This window comes from Poeciliopsis prolifica, unplaced genomic scaffold (assembly GCF_027474105.1).
Source record: "Poeciliopsis prolifica strain line A6 unplaced genomic scaffold, Auburn_PproV2 SCAFFOLD028, whole genome shotgun sequence".
Taxonomy (NCBI): domain Eukaryota; kingdom Metazoa; phylum Chordata; class Actinopteri; order Cyprinodontiformes; family Poeciliidae; genus Poeciliopsis; species Poeciliopsis prolifica.
Genome location: NW_026562403.1, coordinates 3,247,312 through 3,267,372, shown reverse-complemented (window position 1 = coordinate 3,267,372; position 20,061 = coordinate 3,247,312). Strand labels below are relative to the sequence as shown.

The following is a 20,061-nucleotide window of genomic DNA, read 5'->3' as shown; positions in this document are numbered from 1 at the left end:
TTTGAATTAAGTAGGTCTGGTATGATGTTTTTTTTCCCTCGTGTTTGTAGGACATTGGCATGTCGCCCAGCCGTGGGAAAAAAAAAAAAAAAGAATTTCAGACAACAGTAGCACTGCACTTAAATTAATTAAATCTGAAATTAATTTAAAACATGCTGCACTACTCACTTGAAAAACCCTAACTTTACCAGAATGAACAAAGGACACCAGCCACATTAAATTTTATATTTTAATTTGTCAGCAGAAGTAAAACACCGAGGAGAAATATGGAGCCCTGACACTGTTGACAGTGATATGCAAAATGGTTTAAACAACATCTACATTTTAGATTACTTATTTTTTTCTATTTTAAATTGAATCGATTAGGTTACAGTTTCTGCTCATCTCATTGGAATCCTCTCTGCTACACTCTTCATCTCCATCTGAACCTCCTCTCTAAGATTCTGTTCACCGATGATGCAACCACACTGCAAACTAAATCTAATTAAACTTTAATTCATTTAGCCACATGATTAGGCTAGAACCTAAAAATACAGTTTATTCATTCATGTCATTCTTAAAAAAATGTACTTCATCATATATCTGTGTCAGAATGTCAATCTTACATGATCATAAAAATCAATGATGATATATATTATTAATTCTCAGTTCAGCGTAAATGACTACCATTTCAACTGACAACAAACACAGGAAACAAGTTAGTTGCATGAAAACAGAACTATTAACATGTACTATTTTCAGCACAATTATAGTCATTCCATATTTTTTAATCAATATTTACTTACTTTACTTGATTCAAACAGACAAGTTTTACAAGTGCTTCTTTCTTGAGTTTGAAGGCAAAAGGAAAAAGAAAAGTCAACAAACTTATGGGCTTCTGAGAAATCAGCAATTGACCACATAAAAGGCATGAGAGCAAGGCAGACGAACATTTTCAGAGGTTATAGGTCTTAAAATAAATAGAAGAAATCTAGATCTTTATTACAAGGGCAAGTGAAGATAACAAAAGATAAAATACATTGGTAAATCACATAAAAATGATTTATCATAACTCAAAATAGAAATTGCCCACAAAGCTCTAACTGTTGTATCTTCAGTTAAAACACAAATCATACTCATGTTAGGTCGACCTCATGTTAGGTTATTACAACATAAAACTGAACATGAATTGGTGAGTTCATGTTGAGTTATTTTTCCCACAGCTTGCTATCTTTTATAGTTAATGTCTTTGAACTCCAAAAACATCTTAGTATCGAGCTGACGAGTCTGAGGTAGGCTTTTAGATTCTTTTAGAAAAATGAATTCTGGATCAGTCTGAAAATAGTGAAAGAATTATTATTTTTTTATTTTTTTCATCTATTCCAAAATACAAATAATTGATTTACTTTCAAATTCTTAATTTAAACCAGCTTTTTATCTTCAAATGAATACATTTTATCTGCCCATAGAGTTTACAAAATACAGTATGAGGCAGGTTAGTTATTGGATGGAAAAATTGTAGCATTTTGACAAACCTTTTAATTTTTTTAACAGCTAATCTGCTCCTTCAATACTCCAGTTCCTTTACCTCAGAGGATAACAAGGCTTGTGTAGAAGAGATAATGGCAGTATTAAGCTCTAGCTGTAGCCACAAGTGATGCACAAGGGCAGGGATGTTTGGTATTCCCTTTGCTGAAACATCAAGGCCCTAATATTTGCAGCTGAGAGAGAAAGAGGGAGTCGGAGCCCTGCCTTTGACGTGTTTTTTTTTTCAAGTGTACATCAGAAATCATATGATGTTCATCATTGCAGCAATATGAGAAGATTAATTTCATCTGGTGTGATGGAGACTAGAACAAATCTTCTGCCATGCCAAAATATATGCAAAGAACTGAAATATACTATAAATCTGTGGCATTTTGACCAAAGCGTGTAAGATATATTTGAATAACAACTGAAAATTGTACCAACTCACGGACAGATAATAGGTCTCTGACAGTATTAAGTAAATTTTAAGAAGTGATTAAATGATTTCACTCTGAAAACATGTCTTATGTCTTTTTTAATCTCTTCTCCTCTACGCAAGCCAGACCACAAAATAGAGATTTTGTGAGCTCTAATGAGCATGTCTTAGAAATTTGAGCTTGATCTCTGGTCACTGAAAGGTTTGATGCTTCATTAAATGCTATTACCACCACAAAGGAACTTCTCACAAGAAATCTGGAGTCCTGGGTATTAATCAACCTCACTTGCCACAACATGCTTCCTTCTGCATCTCCTTGTCTGCTGGCTTTTCTTGCTAGTATTTCGACCTTAGAGTGGGAGTAAAGTACAGTTATTCCTAGAACGTATGTTCTCACAAGAGCCCTAAATTATCTTTATGACCATAAAAACTAAAGTACAAAGTGTGTATTTAAGCTCCAAGAAGGAACAAACAAAATGACTATACTTAGGGGTTTAAAAATGCCAAAATGTATTGCTCTTTAGTGGTAAGGTCTCAATACTGGTTGGGTCTGAGCTGGTCCCGTCTCTGCTTTCGACTGCTTTCATTACTCTGCATCCTGCCTCCGACAACCTTAAGCCCTGCAAAGGTGCACAGAGGGGTTTTGTCTCAGCGTAGGATCAATACCTCTCCTCATCATGGGCAAGGGGCAGGGATAATGCACTCAGCCCAGGGCATGCAGGGTTCACGGGATTTTCAAGCAACCTGGGACTCTGGCTCTTTTTAGGTGAATGTATAACCTGTGTATGTGTATGAACCATGAAGTCAGATGTGCAAGGGCTTTATAACTACAGAGACATATCAGATGTTGAGCTTTTTAAGGCATTATGTTCCTCTGAAATGGGAGTAAAGGGGATATTTTTTTTGCCAGGCCATGTTGTGAAGTACTTGATGTACAGTGTTTTGATTTGCCATTGTGTCTGGATTATCAATGTAATATTGATCCTCTGTCTAAAACTTTTATTCCTGATCTTCTGGTATTAAATGGAGTAAAGTTAAATTGAACATGTTCAACACAGTTCTATACATTTGAGCAATTCCTTGCAAATGTATCATAAACTTAGGAGATATTTGAGCCAAAACATCAAGAAGTCTTGAAAGCTAAACACAAACAAACCTTTTCCATTAACAAGCCTTTCCATTGGTTTTCAAAGTATACAGCTAATTATAAGACATTTCTCTAAAATCAAAAGTGTTTTTCAAGTAACTACCATTAAAACAGGAAGGCAATATCTGGATGACGATCAACCAGATTCCTCAAGAAAAGTCGACAGTTACGTGACCTATGACCCCGTCTCCTGGCTCTCATCAATCAGAAATCTTTTTCATTCCGCCTCCAAACTGCAACTGATCCAATCCATTCAGGACCATATTAATAGGATAGTATTTATTATCCCTTTCAGCCAAAATAATATGCAATTACCATGGAAGTTATGCATTTTTAACCGTGTTGGAAACTTTTGAAATTATGAAGAGTAATATGTAATAAAGCTATATCAAAGCAACATAGGAAATAGATGACAACATATACAACAAACTAGAAGAAAAATGATTGAAGGAAAGTGAAAAAAATAAACCTACTTTTAGGTTATGACTTAGATACGATCCTAACTTATATAAATGTGTACTGATGATTAGGTGTAAGAGGACTAAGTTAATAAACAATATCCTCTCTGTTGTAAATCACATCCTAGAAAGGCAGCATAACAACAACGCCCTTTGATGGATTGTGATAATTAATATCGTTCCTCAAAAAATCTATTTCAGGTCCCTACTAATTAAAACTAATATGCCTTCATAAATATTTCACCTGATTCCTATCATATGCTTCTATTCCTCACCAATTTGGCAATGTGGTATTTCATTTTAAATAATTTCAGTTTCAAAATTAAATATTTAAAAAAAGATTTTATTGGTAAATAAGCAGCAAATAATGAGAATAAAAACTGACTCAAGCCATCACATGCATGCTAATGCTAGCAGAGTTTGTGGGAAAACAACGCTTTGGGCTCTGCTGACAGTCATAATTACCAGTGCTTCCAGTATCTCTTTTGAGTGGGAGCGTCAGCATGATTGACATCTGCTTCCTTTCAGGCATCTTTTGGACACCTGACATTACAGCTTGTGGCTGAACGCAGGCTTGCAAAACACCTCTCTGTCTCTGCTCTGTCCCCCCATCTCCTCATATCCCTTCACACTCATTACAGATGCCCTAGTTTGCTTGTGAGCCAGGATATCTTGCTAGCCTCATTACAAACTTGGACACCTCCCATCTTTTGTACCCTTTTTTCCAGACAAGATCTCACACATTCGCGCTTTCATCCCAGGAGCAGCCTAAAAGATTCATGAAACATGTATGAAGAAGAAGCAGCGCTCACGTCTCATTTGAATCCTTCACACTGAAGGGAAAGACGGTGCCAGTGATGAAAAGTGTCACGTCGGATTAACCGGCAAGGAAAGTCAAACAGGGAAAGGGAAAACACATTTAATGTTACAGTTTGCGTCAATGCACAGAAATAATACATATTTAACAGCTCACAGAGGCATTTCTTTGACCCTGTTCATTAAGTGTTTTCCCTCATTAGCACTCTTGTTTCAGTGATGTTTCCCATGTAGTGTTTTGGATGAAAGGCAAATTATGGCATACAAATAATTTCTGTGACTGTGATTCACAATTCCCAAATGATGCAGCAGCATTTTACATTGAAATATTCAGCCTACCAAAATGTTTCTTAGATTTCTTTTAGGTTTCCTACAACCAATCACAGGGTTGATTAATCTATCATCCAAAATCATAATAACCATTTTTTAATGGTCACGATGCTTTGCGAAAATAACATCCTAACTTTATTGTCAAGAATAACCAATGTACACTGAAGTCAGTTTCAGATTATTTCCAAGCAAACTGGGGGGAATATTTCTCTAAATAGTATTCAAGTATAAACATCTCTTAAGGTTATAATCATCGTTTCATTTTTAAATTATGTTCAAAAGCAAGACTACTTATTGGTCAAGAGTTAGTTTGGAAGCTCAGACAGTATTAAGGTGCTGTCATAATAAAACACAAACTCTTCTTAATATCAGAAAAAAAGGGCATTGAAATAGTAGTATGGGTTCAGGTCAATTTGCCATTCTTCTCCTTATTTCAGTGTTATTTTAATGCAAAACAGTGCATGTTATACTAATAAAAAACAAACTGCAGTCATTAGAGATACATTAGTAAGGTTGTTCCTTACAGGTATAGGTGGCCAATGTCCATTGAGGTCTGAAGTGCCTATTATGTTTTTTTTCAAGGTCTATGCAATATAAAAGAGAAAAAAAAGTGCTTTGTGTTTGTTGACTGACATGCTAGTATTTAAATCCAACAGAGGATGGTCTAATTACATGTTATACCTATGTATGCATTAAGTAGACCTAGATCTCCATTATATTGAAAAAGGCCAACATAGTAGATGCTTTTGTTTGATGCATTAATTAAAATATTAAAATAAGAGTTCTTAATCTTGATGCATTTTATAAGTATGTGAATAGAATATTTTTGTTGTTGTTGTGTATTTAACCACACAATAACTAGTCAAGAGAAATCTGAAAATTCTGATCTCAATTCTGTTGTTTAGTGAATCTCAAGCAGAGATTTGTTTAACCACTGATTGCTCAGTCTCAGCTGCATTTGAGCAAATGTAGTTCATAGATTAATATGCAGAGATATCAAATCGGCAATATATCTACACACAAAAAAATATTACTTAAAAGGCAGTTTGAAATGCATGGAATCTTTATTTTAAGTATGATGTAAAAACAATAACTTTGATACTATTGGAGAACATTACAATTATAACAGGTTTCTATCGCCTAATAATTTGCTGCCAGTTTCCATGCTTTTCCTAAATCACCTTCTGAGTTTTTGCATCTTGATTGGTAGAAATATGTACCCTTTGTTACAGTGAAGGCAACAGAAGTCCATCCAACTGTCCAAATGTACCACTGGCAAGCAGAATGTTAATGCATGGTAATATCCAACCAAGTGTTTGGTTGGATATTATTTAATATCACTTTATTTGCTTTGAGAAGTGAGAGCGCTGCGCAACGCAAGTAATAACCCGGCTGGAACACAGTGAGCTAAACACTAAAATATAATTTAACGACACTTCGAGGCAGATAAATTTTCCTTGAGGAATTTTAAAAATCGAGGTACTCAAATCTCTCGAGGAATTATTTCAGCCCTAAACTATTTGGAACAAAAATCTCCCAGACAAACATTTAATTTTAATAAGCATCACTGCAGCTTGATCGGAAGAAGCACCCAAATTTATTTAGAGCATGGCGGCTTTTAACCCATTAAGACACCATGAATTAAACACAAATGCGTGCATGCCTTTAAAATGAAATATAACTACTGTGTACTTCTCCATTTTGAGTTGAATGTGATGTGACCACATTTCCCCCTCTCCAAAACACATCACACTGATTAAAGCTTTCACTGTCATATCCTTCAGTAAGAAAATAACAGCTTCTCTTGTCTGTTGTGTTGCTCCTGTCACTCATGTCAATAGGTGTCGTGTTAGATATATTTAAGAGAAAACTGATAACCAAATGATGAAAAAAAAGAAAATGATCTTAGAATCATATAATGATGCAGACACACTCCATCCACAACGAAGAAGAAAATTATTCAATTTTCTGTTGTCTTTCAATAAAGTTCACACTGGGAATACATATAGTCCTAAAATCATGGTTTGGGTCTGGGTTGCAAACCAAATGTGCCTCACTTTTCAAGATCCTACTTGGCAGGTCATTCACAGAGCAAAATTGCTTATTTGTTAAACTTAAAACTCCCAGTCAGCCCAAAATGTTAAAGAGATACTGCATGGTGTTCCTCTGCAGCATCAAAAGTATATTAAAGATGGATGGAGTTACAGAAAAAAACATCTTTTCTTATTTGTTGTCCTCATATATCAAACCCACTGGCCTAAGCTGTGCATTGTACGCACTGAAAAGGGCAAGCCTGACAAATTGAATTTTCTTGATCCTGCTTACCCACTCTTTCACTTAGCTTCCTGTTCTGCCATGACCTTCCCAGAAAGCCAGAGAGCAAAAAAAAAAAAAAAGACAAAACGCCATGTATGCATTGGTTGTATATGCGATGATGTGCCTTACTAGGTGATTATCAAACCTTCAAACATCATGCAACAGCTTCTTCTCCGTAATTCCTTGTCTGTTTTTAATCTGTGCAAAGAACATAATTTAGTCTTTGCAAATATCCTTGAAATGACTGAAGGATTTACTGCACAGTAAATACTGTGAGACAAAACTAAACAATCTCATGTCCCAATAATGTACAACCTTAATCCAAATTCCAGGCAAACCCTTGCCACTTATTTTATTTATAACATCAAACAAGATGAGTTGGATATGTTCTGTCTAAATCATACACTGGTGTGCAATGCAAATCTACTTTGTGTGTAATGCACTATGAGATGAAACAAGAGAGGATCTGAAATGCTATAAATATTCATTTTTTAATGCAGTGAACTGAGTATTTAAACTTTTAACCTCCTTTGACATCTTTTTTTTGTTAAACTCCTGCCAGTTTCAGGATTGTAATGCAACATGCTATTTTCAGAATGTACTAGCACTCCAGGCTAAAACTACTAAAGGCAGGTTAGAAAGGTCACACAAGTAAATATTTAATAAGCTTCAAACATCCGTAAATAATACACAGACAAAACCGTGGAAAGACTTAGCTTCGAAGCAAACAACAAGAAGAAAGAGAAACCTTAGCATTAGAGGGCTTAATAAATACTCTATTTGAAAATGTACTAATTTTATATAGTAATCAATACAATAATTATGACATCAAACCTTTGTATGAGGTCTATAGAACTCCAATTAACATTTAAACACTTTGTGTTTCCTGTTTCCTCATCCAATAAATGTAAGACTTATCGCTATTAACTCTTATTAGTTACTAAATCATCTACAAAATGCCAAAAAGAAATTGCTGAGAAATAAATAATTTAAGAAAAAAACCTCAGTTTGTAGTCAATGTATTCACCAGTGGCCCTCATATTGGCACAAAATAGACAGATCATGGAGGCTCATTTATTTTAGAAACGATTCCAAATGGGAAAGACTTGAAAACATTTCAAATGTATTGCTGATCTTCACGAATCCCGGCTTAGTTTTTCCACAGCCACCAAGAGTGATAATACACTGTTAAAAATGGAACAGTGACTTGCAACATCATGTTGCAAAAAATGGTTTGCAAACATAATTCAATTTGTAAATGGAAATATTATCAGTAATGGCTCTTTCTGCATTTGTCATGTATTGAGTTTTCCTTTTAGGTTGGATATGAATTCTTACTTTATAAGATTTATTAGCCTACATCATGCTGTTAGAGTCTATTTTTATGTTTCCTTGCAGAAATCAATCCGAGGTAATGATTGTGAGATTTAACTCAGCTTTTCAAATAATTTTTTTTTCCACACGATTCACGCTTAATGAGGAGAGAGACTAAACATAACACATTTTCCAGGGCTATGTTGGTTTGGATGACATTTTTTTCATAAAAAAAATAATAATACTTGAAAACTGTTTCTATAGTAAAAATATTGGTAGTGCAACAGCATCTTGGGGTCACTGAGTACAAATAACAACCATTAGATGGTCTCTACGTACCTATCAGCTGCTCAGAAGGCATGCCAGAAAAAGGCCTTTTCTGATCTACTGTATTAATTATTTTTGTGACAAGCTCACTAAATACTTCCAGGATCATGCCAGGAACAGTGTGCTTTTCTTCAATGACAACATTAACCCAACTGACTTGAGGGTGTGTCAGTTGTGCAGCAAAGGATGAAAATATAGAGAATCACTGCATGGCTACTCTTATGATAGTCCATAATACTGTGGGCCGGTTCTTCAGAAAACTCGGGGAAGCTTAGCAGAATATATGGCAATATGGACTTCTATTAAATAAAGGCATGTTCAATAAAAGAAATGAAACTGGTACTAATTAGTGCAGCACCTCTAAAAATGCATTTCTTAACGTGTTTTTTGAAATGTTTCCTTCTGATGTTTCAAGAGGGTAGACTTACATCTCTGAGGTAAAACACATCAACTGTACCCAAAATAGCAGCAATCCATTAAATATTTCCGCAGTTTCCCTGTGGAATTCGCTTTTTACAAAATACCTTTGAAATTACATAAACTATGTTGAACTCTCTGTAGGTATGATCTTTTAGTAAAACCACATTTTACATTTCTTGGACATTTCTTCTCTTCTGGGAGGAACACTTCATTCCACTCCTTTGAGTTTTATCACTTATTGGTCTGACTTACACAGGTGGTTGCAAGAGAATTTAGCTTGCCCTTGGTGATATTACGGGGTCGAAGCAAAATGAAGCCTTGGGGCAGAACAGAATATAGTCTAATAAAAAATAGCATCTCTAATGTCTGGCATGATTTTACTTTGTCCTTCCCATGTTCCTTTTCTTCCCCCCAAAAATTATACAACTCTAAATTCCTCTGTTTAAAAAAGGAAAAGAACATGACTACTTACCTATTATTTTCCCAAGGATTGTATAGGCCTACAAAATTTACAATATTACTGAAATAAAATATATAAAGAAAAAGAAGAAAGAGGTTATTAAGTTCATTTCTGCACTCTAATACTAAAAGATGCTGTAACGTCTAAATGCCGGCGGGTTCTTTTTCCACACTGGAGAATAATTTACAGTTTTTGAATGGCTCCTACTTTGATGTTTGTCGATGATTGTTTTCTGTCCGTTGAATTCCACATTAGAGTACATTTTCCTCCTGATTCACAGCCTTTTACCTTTCTCATTCTCTGGCACCATGCATCCCACGGGGTAATTTAAAACATCTGGGCTGAAGATATTTGCCTAAACACTGCACTTCACCTCTCAGTTGGTATGCCATTACCCTAAATACACCTCCTTAAAACACATCAGAGGCTTATCTATATTTAAGATAAAGCACAAGGCTCCACCAGAGCTTTCAATTCAAAATGGAGTTTATTTAAAAGAAATATCAGAAAAACTCATCTGGCTGGCATGATAAATAAAAGTGTTTTTTTGGGTTTTTTTTTTTCTTTGTGCTTTTGAAAATGAGAGAAGTATAGATTCACATCAGCAATGTGCAAAAACAGTCTGAATTGTTGCCTTAACTTTCTGCAATGACATTTCTGGGTTACATCTTCAAACTCTGCAAACAGAGACCCACGCAGAAGTGCACACACACAAAATCACAGATGCATAGCCGGCATCCGGCACCATTAGCTGAAAGATAAGTTAAAACACCAACAGTATCTTGCAAAAGTATTTACATTCTTTGAACTCTTCTATATTTTTGTCACATGATAACCAGGAACTACTTTGTTCTTTATCAAGATTTTGTGTGATGGAGTAAAAATAATCCATAATTGTAGAATGAGATTAAATTAATATATTCTTTTTAAGTTTAATTTTTGTTACAAATAAACTATTGTGTTCATTTGCAGCCAATGCTTCTCATAACATCCTTTCAATCATAACTTTCTTGTTGCCACTTTTCCATAAAGACCAGATTTGTGGAGAGCACAAATGACATTTGCCCTCCCCTCTAACATATGGATCTTTTCCGCTCCTTTACAGTTACTATGTGATTTTTGTGATTAATCCTCTCCTTGATTTGGAGCCGTTTGTTTTGTCGTGCCTGGAGGTGACATTCGTTCAGAATTAGTGAAACTAAATTAAATTCAAACTGAATCTATCAGTTTTGGGAGACAGCAATGTCCCGATAGGTTTGCGGTTGTGACATTTGCTTTCCATTTTCAGATGATGGATTAAACATTTCTCTGTGAGGGGAGTGAATACTTGAAACACTCTGTATATGTTTGTCACATCAATAAAGTTATGGTCCAAACTTTATTTTAACTTTATTTTAGGGGAGACCTTCTATGTGAAAAGAAAAAAAAAACTGTTAAGACCATTAACTGTCATCGATCCGGGATCAATGTTTACTTAATGAATCTAGAGGCCTGTATCTATTTATCTCCTATTGTTAGTGATAATTTCACCCACATGCTAAAATCAGATGTCTAAAAATGTGTTGATGTTGCAAAATCCAACTTTATCATATCAAACCAAATTTATCTGCTGTGACTTTAATTTCCACTTGGTCTGGCAATGCATCAATGTATGAAATTTGCAGCATATTTGTAATAAATACAAGCAGAATTCTACAAGCTTTGGTTTCAAACGTTTGAAAAAAAAAATCCTTTCCAAATCTTAAATCATTAGAAGTTTGAAAAAAAAATCCCTAGACACTTGAGAGCTCTTTAAAACTGTCAAGTATTCTTGGAAAGGAACATTTCAGAGATGGGAAGGATAATACTAACCCACATCAAGCACTAAAAGACTTCATGTCCTCACAGCTGAAGAACATCCCTAAAATGTGCCAATTTAGCCAGCTTTCTGTTTAAGCATGGAACATTTAATGGTTTTTGCCTCATCTAACCATTTATGCGTGGGGCATAAACTCAGAAAAGGCTACTGTGTAGTTTTAACCCCACTTTCCCAAAGCAGTACTCAGCCAGTAAAACTTAAACTGTAGCTACCCTCCTCCACAGATTTAAAGGCTGCTGTGGTTCTGCACTATAATCCAAAATCAGTTATTCTGCTTATTGATCTGTTATGAAAAGGTACACTTCTGGTAAACACTGATAAAGAAAGGCTGACGCTGGAGTGACACCACTCCAACAAATCAGTCAGGCTCAGAGCTCTGAGCAACCACTCCTACAGCAAAACAAATAAATAAACAAAATAAAATAAAGAAACAGCTGGGATACATCCTAGTGCTTGCCATGATTATTTATGTTGTTAACAAACTTAATGCTTTGACACACACTTGATCATGAAAGACGATCAATCCTCTTCACCAAAAAAGTTATGTTTACATTAATGTAATTCCTAAGCTATAAAAAAATAGAATCTTTTAATGTTTTATGAAAGGAGTTATGTTATGAATGCTTTGCACTATAAATGGTTGGACTAATTATGTTGAGTTTCTTCACAATCTCTTTCAATCTCTGTGTTTTTTGCGCCAAAGTAGAAATTCAACAAACTCCTTTAAAATAAATTCCAAGTAAAATCGAAGCACTGTTTCAATTTATGCATTACATTTTAGGATAATCAGAGATTCAGAAACTTTTAATTAGTATCCATGGCTTTTCTTTTTCTCTGTAGGTTTGGATATGATATGAGAGTCTTATTTCACTTTAAGAATGTTCATGCATTTTTATTAGGAGTGCCAATATCTGTGCCCAACAGTGTACACATCACTGTGAAAAACTTAAACTAATCTGAAAATAATTACGAAAATATTCAGTGACACTGACAGGAACAAGCCTAAAAAAAAAAAAAAAAAGGTCTAAGCACTAAAAAAGCATGGAAAAATACTTCATCATTGTTAAAGACTTCACATCACTCTGTACCACTGACAGACCAGGGCCCTATTTTATTTATTTTTTGTCAACTAACTCCCGCAACACTTTAGAATAAGAACTCACTCTCTGTCTCATCTCTGCTTTCATGCCTCCTGTCAGATCCATTCATTCTTCCCATGTTTCCAATCAGTCTTCATCCCGACTGGCAGCTAAAACAATGTCTTTCAGTGTAATTTATGTATTTTAGACACAATGGGTAAAACTGTTGAAGAAGTGTCTGTTTTAGCATTAGTTGCATATATGAGATTCTTATGTGCTGATAACAGAGTAGTTTTCACCATGCTTCAATGGCAGCATGAATTAACACACTTTAGATGAAACAAAAAGCTGGAATTATTTTAGCTGCTGCCTACATAGGGATTACAGTAAAGATATTTTCTCATACATTTAGATTTTATCATTATTTTAAAACAAAAAACAGGATACTAGATGCATTGAGTCAATAATTATACAGGTTTGCCATTTTGCTCCTTATTTAGGTCTTTTACAATTCAATTCAATGTATTTTTAAATGTTAGATTTTATTTTATTTTGCTAAATTTTATATATTGTATCACAGGTCTAATTCATATCCAAATATATAGGAATACATAAATCCAATTTACAACGATACAATCAAAGTAATGAGACTAAGTCAAACTGATTCAAGTTCATTCATAAAGGACATTATTTGATTATAATTATATCAAAATACAGTCAATATAGAGCTGATGTCTCTATAATAACAATTAGTGATCAATTGTCTGCCTAAGGAAGCCCACAGGACTGGGTCCTTGACTCTGCGTCAATTAATTATTCATAGCTAGTCAACTGCAGCTTTGATGTGCTTTTGGAAACATTTCTAACTTCCCTCTATGAGCAGGTGAATTTGTTATGTCGTAAGTCAGAGGAAAATGTCCTCCTTGAGCCAGCTGATTGGCAGTGCACAGCAACTGGTCAGAGAGGAGCAGGGCAGCAATCTTCTCGGCTCCACTGAGCTTAAGAGCTTGTGTTCACCCTGGCACTTTGACATTTTGTTGAAAGGACTGGAAGCCATGAAAACAGTTTGATAAATTATTTACTAACTTTTTAATTCTTTGTTGTGTCTTGATATTAGTAACCAGGCCATGCCTGATAACAATAAATAGACAGAAAAATGTCATATTTATCACAGAGTTAAGAATTATGGAGCCCCTTAGGGTACATTGAGAATTTTTAATTTTTTTTTGGCGTTCCCTTGCAAAACTTTTGCGTCCTTTCGCAAAACAAAAGGTTTTGCGAGGTAACGCGAAAGTATTGTGTCCCTTCGCAAAAGGCTTTGCGAGGGAACGCAAAAGAAAAAAAAAATCCCCATGTTCCCTAGGGGGCTCCGTAAAAAATAAAGCAAAATGTGATGTAAAAACTGCAATGTATTTGATTTCTCAGCTCAAACTGAGAGAATGGACTCAACCCTCTGACAGAGAAAGTGCTATCTTGTGATGAATTTGTGGTGAGCTTTTGAAAATGTTGATATCTTTAAGATTATAAAAATAAAGCAGTTAAAAAAGTGTAACTTAGCTTATGAAGGGGAGAATACTGATATTTGAGCAGACATTTCCCCATTGTCAGAAATGTCCCCACTGTGGGGCAATAAAAGGTATTTCTGTTTCTATTGATATTTCATCCTATGTGGAAACTAATGCTTCTGTCCGGTCGCTCTGGGGACTTTACTTTGAATTTAGGCTTTCACAAACAAGTGTTACTGTTGACCACTAAACTCAAACTAATCTGTATTGTTGGTATTTACAATCTGGATATTTTATTTGAACAAGCAAAGCTGTACACGAAGATTTCCAGAGTGCATATATTTCAGACAGGGATATATAAAACTTATCATCTGTTTTCTTTTTTCGCTAAACACACACTGTGAGCCTTCTCACAGTTGAGTCATTTATCACGACCCAGTGGGATTACTTAAAACCAGTGTGTGGTCTTATGAAAGCTTGAGCTAGGAGATGATAGGCTGCTCCATGTTCTTAGCAGAACAACTAATGTACACTCAACATGAACTGACACTACAAAAAGAGGACTTGTATAATCTTTTTTACTATTTTCAGGGGTCCTCTTTTTCCTGGCAGAGCCACAGTTTGAATTTTGACACCAGCTTTAATATAATGCTGGGGAGAAAAAATAAAATAAAATCACAGCTTAAACCCACCATTATAATGCTGCCTGCTGCTTTCAGTAAATGATACTTTTAACATGTCTGAACAGTTTTACAATCAATGTTTCCAGACTCGTGTGAATAAGAGCAGATAATGATTTGAAAGGGGGAAAAAACAAGAAGAGTTGTGCCTGAAAAGAAGCTATTTTTACTGCCTATAAGCCTTTTCTTCCATGAGAGGAGTTTAAACATTTCTCCTTTTTCCATTCTCTGATGTACAGACGTGGAACTGATAAGCTTCAAGTTACCTTAAAAAGCGAGAAATGAGCCTGAAGCCCAGCATAGCATTTCGAAAGGGACTGTGGACTAGTGACGTGCTTACTCAATTACTAGAGGTTAAATAAGATAGAAAGATAAAGCAAAAATATTCACATACCGATTTAGTTTCATTCCAAAATCTAACATGAAGCTGTGTTGATTTAAAGAATATATTTCAACCAACACTGTCACCTTCGTGTCATACCTTTATTAAAGCTCTTCGAATGAGTGTCCTTGAATCCCCTATAACCGTCCCCTAGTGCCCTCCTATTAAGTCGAGCATGAAATGTAGGCAGGACAGCGGAGGTCTGACTACATCACGACATAAGTAGCACTTTATCCATTAACTTGTCACCATAAGAGACAAATGACCTCACCGTCAAATATTAAGGGGATTAAGGAACATGTGCATGGACGATGAATAGCCCAATTAAGTTCCGCAAATATATCCCAAAATAATTTAAGCCCATGTCAGTGCCTCACTGTTTCCTATGCAGGACTTTCCATATGCACAGGATGGTCTCTACTGAGTCACATTGATTCCTGCGGTTATCAGGGATGGTGATCTGACAAAGTCCTGACCTTTATTCCATAATTGAAGATTGCTGCATTTAAAACCAGGATGAAGGGCATATTGGACAGAGTTTGCAAGTCGTAACCCAAAGTTCAGCCAGAACTTGCACAGGCCAAGAAATGTAACAAAGTTTCAGATAAATTTCTATTAGCTGTATATGTATTCAAGAATTAGCAATTAAATAGTAAACAAAGTCATATCTCACTGTTCAGGGAAGTGCAGAATACAAATTGTTAAATACAACAACTACTAATTATTTGGTAAATATAATCAGCATTAATCCTATTTGTTCAGCTTAATCTTGAGGCCATGGTTCTCAGTTGGAAAGAAGTGCACTACAACCTATGGGTCAAGAGTCTGTCTCTGCCTCATACAAGTGTAAATATTTTGATGTCAAGTTCGCAGCTGGTGGTAGAAAAGAGCAGGAGATGTTTAGATGGTTTAAGTTCTTCACTGCAGAAATGCTTGCAATGTTTTGTTCTGTCATAAAAAAAAACAAAATCCAACAAATAAAACAACTAGATCAGCTTCCTATTAGCTGAATTCAGCATAATGGGTGGATGGATTGATGGATGGATGGACTTGGCAGCATAAAGCACACATCAAAAATAAAGCCTTATTTTTTCCCATGTAATAACTCTCAGTGGCAGTATTTGGTAGGTGCCAACAAAGGCATGTCAAACCAATCTTTTTCAAGACTCTCCTACTCAGAAGTGTCAACAATCTGATAAAACTGAAGTCCAGTAACAGGGTCTGTATTCACACATTCAACAAGATATACAATTACTCTTGTTTGTTTTGTTTTATTTTTTAGTACACCATACATTGGAAGCATAGCAGCATTTCACTTCAACAGAACACTGAATGTTTTACAATAGTGCCAACATTATGCAGATCGATATATGAAACGCCATTTTGCTTCTGATGTGTGGTATCCCAAAAAGACCCTAAAAAATGGAACCATAGATTCAGAAAAGAAAAGTAAGGAAGACGGCGAAAAGGAGGAACTTCAAATCATTGTTTCCATTGGTCATCATCATCACTACCCAACGGCCATCAGTGCATAAACCCCTTTTTGAAGAAATTTGGATCATGTAAATCATAACATTTAATTTCACTCTTGGATTAATAAAGTAATTTTGAACTAAACTGAATTTGAAAATCCATCCAGAATTAAGCTGAAAGCGGCTATTTGGTATTCTAGCGATGACATTTCTGACTGAATGTGAAAAGGTTGAAAAAGTTTGTCTGTTTCAGAGTGAATCCATTGACCAAAACAAATTAGCAACATTACCGTTAATCATAATTCATTGAATGTGGACAATTACACTGCTAATCAAGATGGCTTACCATTTGCCTAAAAGCCTTCAATTGTACATTATTACAAAACGACCCAAATTGAAAACAAGAAAAATTCCATTAGGTCTTTGTACTGAGAGGAGAGCATCTTACATTTCCACACACTGAGTGCAACCCTGTGCTTTGTCCAAGCTTGACAGGCAGAATACCAAACAATGTGTGAGAGTCAGCACCAGCAACCAGACTATGTGATGTATTGCGCACAGACTTGGAACAATGCAGTCTGTTTTTACCTGGGGGGGCGATGTTTCTGGCACATCAATTTATTTCAGTGGCACTGTGTGACACCACCAATAGTGTTTGTTTTTTGGGCTATCTCTGAAGGCACCACCTATCATTGAGTAATGACTGCGGATACGTGAAACGTTTCCTCGGTCTACATAGGGTTTCTGGGACTCAATCTGATGTTACAGGCAATGTTTCTTCAAGAAAATTTTATCTTGTATCACGAACATTCCTTGGACATACGTACATCAGCAGATGACAGACTTTTGTTTCAGCACTTCAACTTTTTAAAGGCATTTTACTGAGATGCCAGATTGATTTTCGTTTGTTCTTTAAACTTGATCAGAAAACGGCTTTAAACAATGGTGCCCCTCCTCCACTGGTCAGCAAGCAAAAGGCACAACTTCTACATTTTTGCTTTCAAAAAAGACAAATTTGGTCAATTGGAAATGTGCGTGGTTGCATAAAACACAAGCATGGACATGAAAGAAGTGCATCCTATCTAGTGATTTTGAGTGCTGAGTATTGGACGATAAGCCAAGAGCATCAACAGTGAATTTCTCACAGGTATCTAGACACCTATGGTATTCAGAGATCTTTTTACTTGGTTTAATCAGGGCTGCCTCAAAACAGCAGGAGGTAACATTAAGTTCTTGCACTCCTAAGCTCTAAAATGAACTCCCTAAAACACTGAGTTGTGAGAAAAACCTTTACCCTTTATCTTGTAAAGCACTTTGAATTACTTGGTGAAGAAATGATACAATTAAATTTGCTTTACCTACATTTGAAACTGCAGATGCCCAATTAAGAGCTGAATGTCTGTAAAGTGGCACTTATGACCCAAGAAGATAGCATTATATCATCACATCTCCATTTTTAGACATTTTTGTTTCCTAGTGTAACTATTAATAACCCTGTTTCTGATGTGTCATTGCCACATTTCTGATTAAAATTATCAAACAGAGCATGTGACTTTGATTAATGTTCATTTTCTGAAAACATCAATTTTTCAAAGGTTTGAATCCAACAGAATGCTACATTTTAGCAGTTGTATGAAAAATAGTTGATTTTCTGTTTTAAAAAGAAACAATAATGCAAAACATTTTTTTGTGTCTAAATACCAGGAAACCTACATATTTTTACTCAAGGTTATCATACTGTGAGACTCTCATTTTGGCTTAAAGCTAGTTAGATGAATTCCACTTCATAATGTCAAAATATTTTACTGGGATTAATTAAGGTACCGCCAAGGTATATTTTTAACTCTCCGAGCCTTGGAACAAGTCGCCCCAAAGCACCAGAGCTCTGTTCTTCTCCTCCAGACTCATTTTGCCAGTCTACCAGGGAGTATTATGTTTTGCAACGGTTGACACTGAGTTGACACCGTGGCTCTGGGAGCCTTAGAAAGTCTGCTCGAGGCAGACTCCTTGTTTAGAGACCGAGGTCTGCCTGACATGTGTGACTCCTGAGGCAAGTGTGTCGTTAAATGGATAGAGACAAGGAGGATGGCATGACCCACTTCCATTAGCGCAATTGCAGACTGTTTTCCTCACATACTATCCCACAGGTATTCTGCTTTTGTGCTGACCGTGAACAATATTAAGGCAGGCAAAAGCCTAAACATTCCCAACATCCAAAGAATGGAAAGCTTAAAAGGAGAAGAGGAGGTGGATTGATTTGTAATGGATATTAAAGTGTATAGGTCAATCTATAAGCAGGTAGCAATTTCCTCTGTCGGGAAGATAGTCTGGCTGTTAATGCTAAAACTCCAGGTTAGATGTAAAGTGCCTAATTGACCTTTTTGTGATGTCATCCTGGTCAATAATATTGTAGCTACCAAGGAAGGAGCAATTTATTCTCATTTTGGTAGTTTCTCTGTTCCAATTGCAATATTTTCTGTTTTAATTTATCTGTCTTCATTTTCTCAGAAACCAGCTGGTTAAAGAGAAGGGGGTGATCGTCTAGTAGAGGCAGGTAAACCTGAACGCTCAGCATACTTTATCCAGACAGGCAGCTGATGCACATTTAGGGAAGGGAGAGCAGAAATACCCATTTTTATATGAACTCTGTGCGCCTGACGCGGTAAACATCCCTCTAGTAAAAATATGCGTGGATAAAGAAATGTTTTTATCCTTCTGACCGCATCAAAAGTGTCCTAGAAACACATGTAACCCCATTAACTAATGGGTCGTGAACGTGCGTACATATATTAACACAACGTCCATGCAGGGTGCTGCAAACCATATGGACCCACATGCCGTTTTGTGCATCTTAATTAAAATGCTAAGCACTTTTAATCTATCTTGCACACGGTCTCTTACTTCGACTCGAATAACGCAAAATGAGGTAATGACAGCTTCACTCTTCCACTCACCTTTCACACGGTGCGGGACAGCGGCGCTCAAACACAACACGATGAAAGGGAGTAGCGGTCCCATCCTCGCACAGCAACCAGGTGAGTCTTCCAAGGTTACAGGGATTGTGGTTAAAAAATAAAAAACAAAACAAAAAAAAAAACAACACACACACAAATCACACGATCAAAACTTCTCCTTCCTTCGCTCTCGCCAGGCTGCAGGGACAAACCTGGGAGATGCTGCTGTTGTATGTCCTTTCAAGGGAAAAGTACCTCCTAAGTGATAAAGTCGCCTCTGGGGTTGCGCGGAGCGGGAACAAGTGAACTGTGTTGGCTGCCTGCCGTCTGCTCCTCTGCTGATGCCACCCCGATCCTACCGCAGTGGTGAGATGTGGTGAAGAGAGCGACGTGTGCGCCCCGCGCTCCCGGACATCTGCCGTCAAGCCCTCGGGTGTCGCGAGAGTCGCTACTTCCGATCTGCATCTACAAAATAAAAGCCGATGAAGGAACATAATGCTAAATACTGTATCTAAAATCTGCAATGGAAATAAATAAATATTCCAACCTGGGTGTTTGAACCGTGCATTTTTGTTTTTTTGCTGTAATTCACAACAATATG

At 36.1% G+C, this 20,061-nt stretch overlaps 1 protein-coding gene across 3 annotated transcripts in view; it reads right to left on the bottom strand.

The window, feature by feature from the left end:
• Nucleotides 1-19,864, bottom strand: part of LOC129371910 (EGF-like repeat and discoidin I-like domain-containing protein 3) — a 124,168-nt gene extending 104,304 nt beyond the window's left edge. The window contains exons 1-2 of one of the 3 annotated variants that reach the window (XM_055048767.1): nucleotides 19,673-19,864; nucleotides 19,461-19,547 (exon numbers count right to left, since the gene is read on the bottom strand). In XM_055048767.1, coding sequence (XP_054904742.1) covers nucleotides 19,461-19,524 — 64 coding nt within the window. In that variant the 5' untranslated portion in view covers nucleotides 19,525-19,547; nucleotides 19,673-19,864. Of the gene's footprint in view, nucleotides 1-19,460 lie in introns of all 3 variants that reach the window. The other 2 variants (XM_055048768.1, XM_055048769.1) reach the window with 2 other exon arrangements.
• Nucleotides 19,865-20,061: the final 197 nt, after the last annotated feature.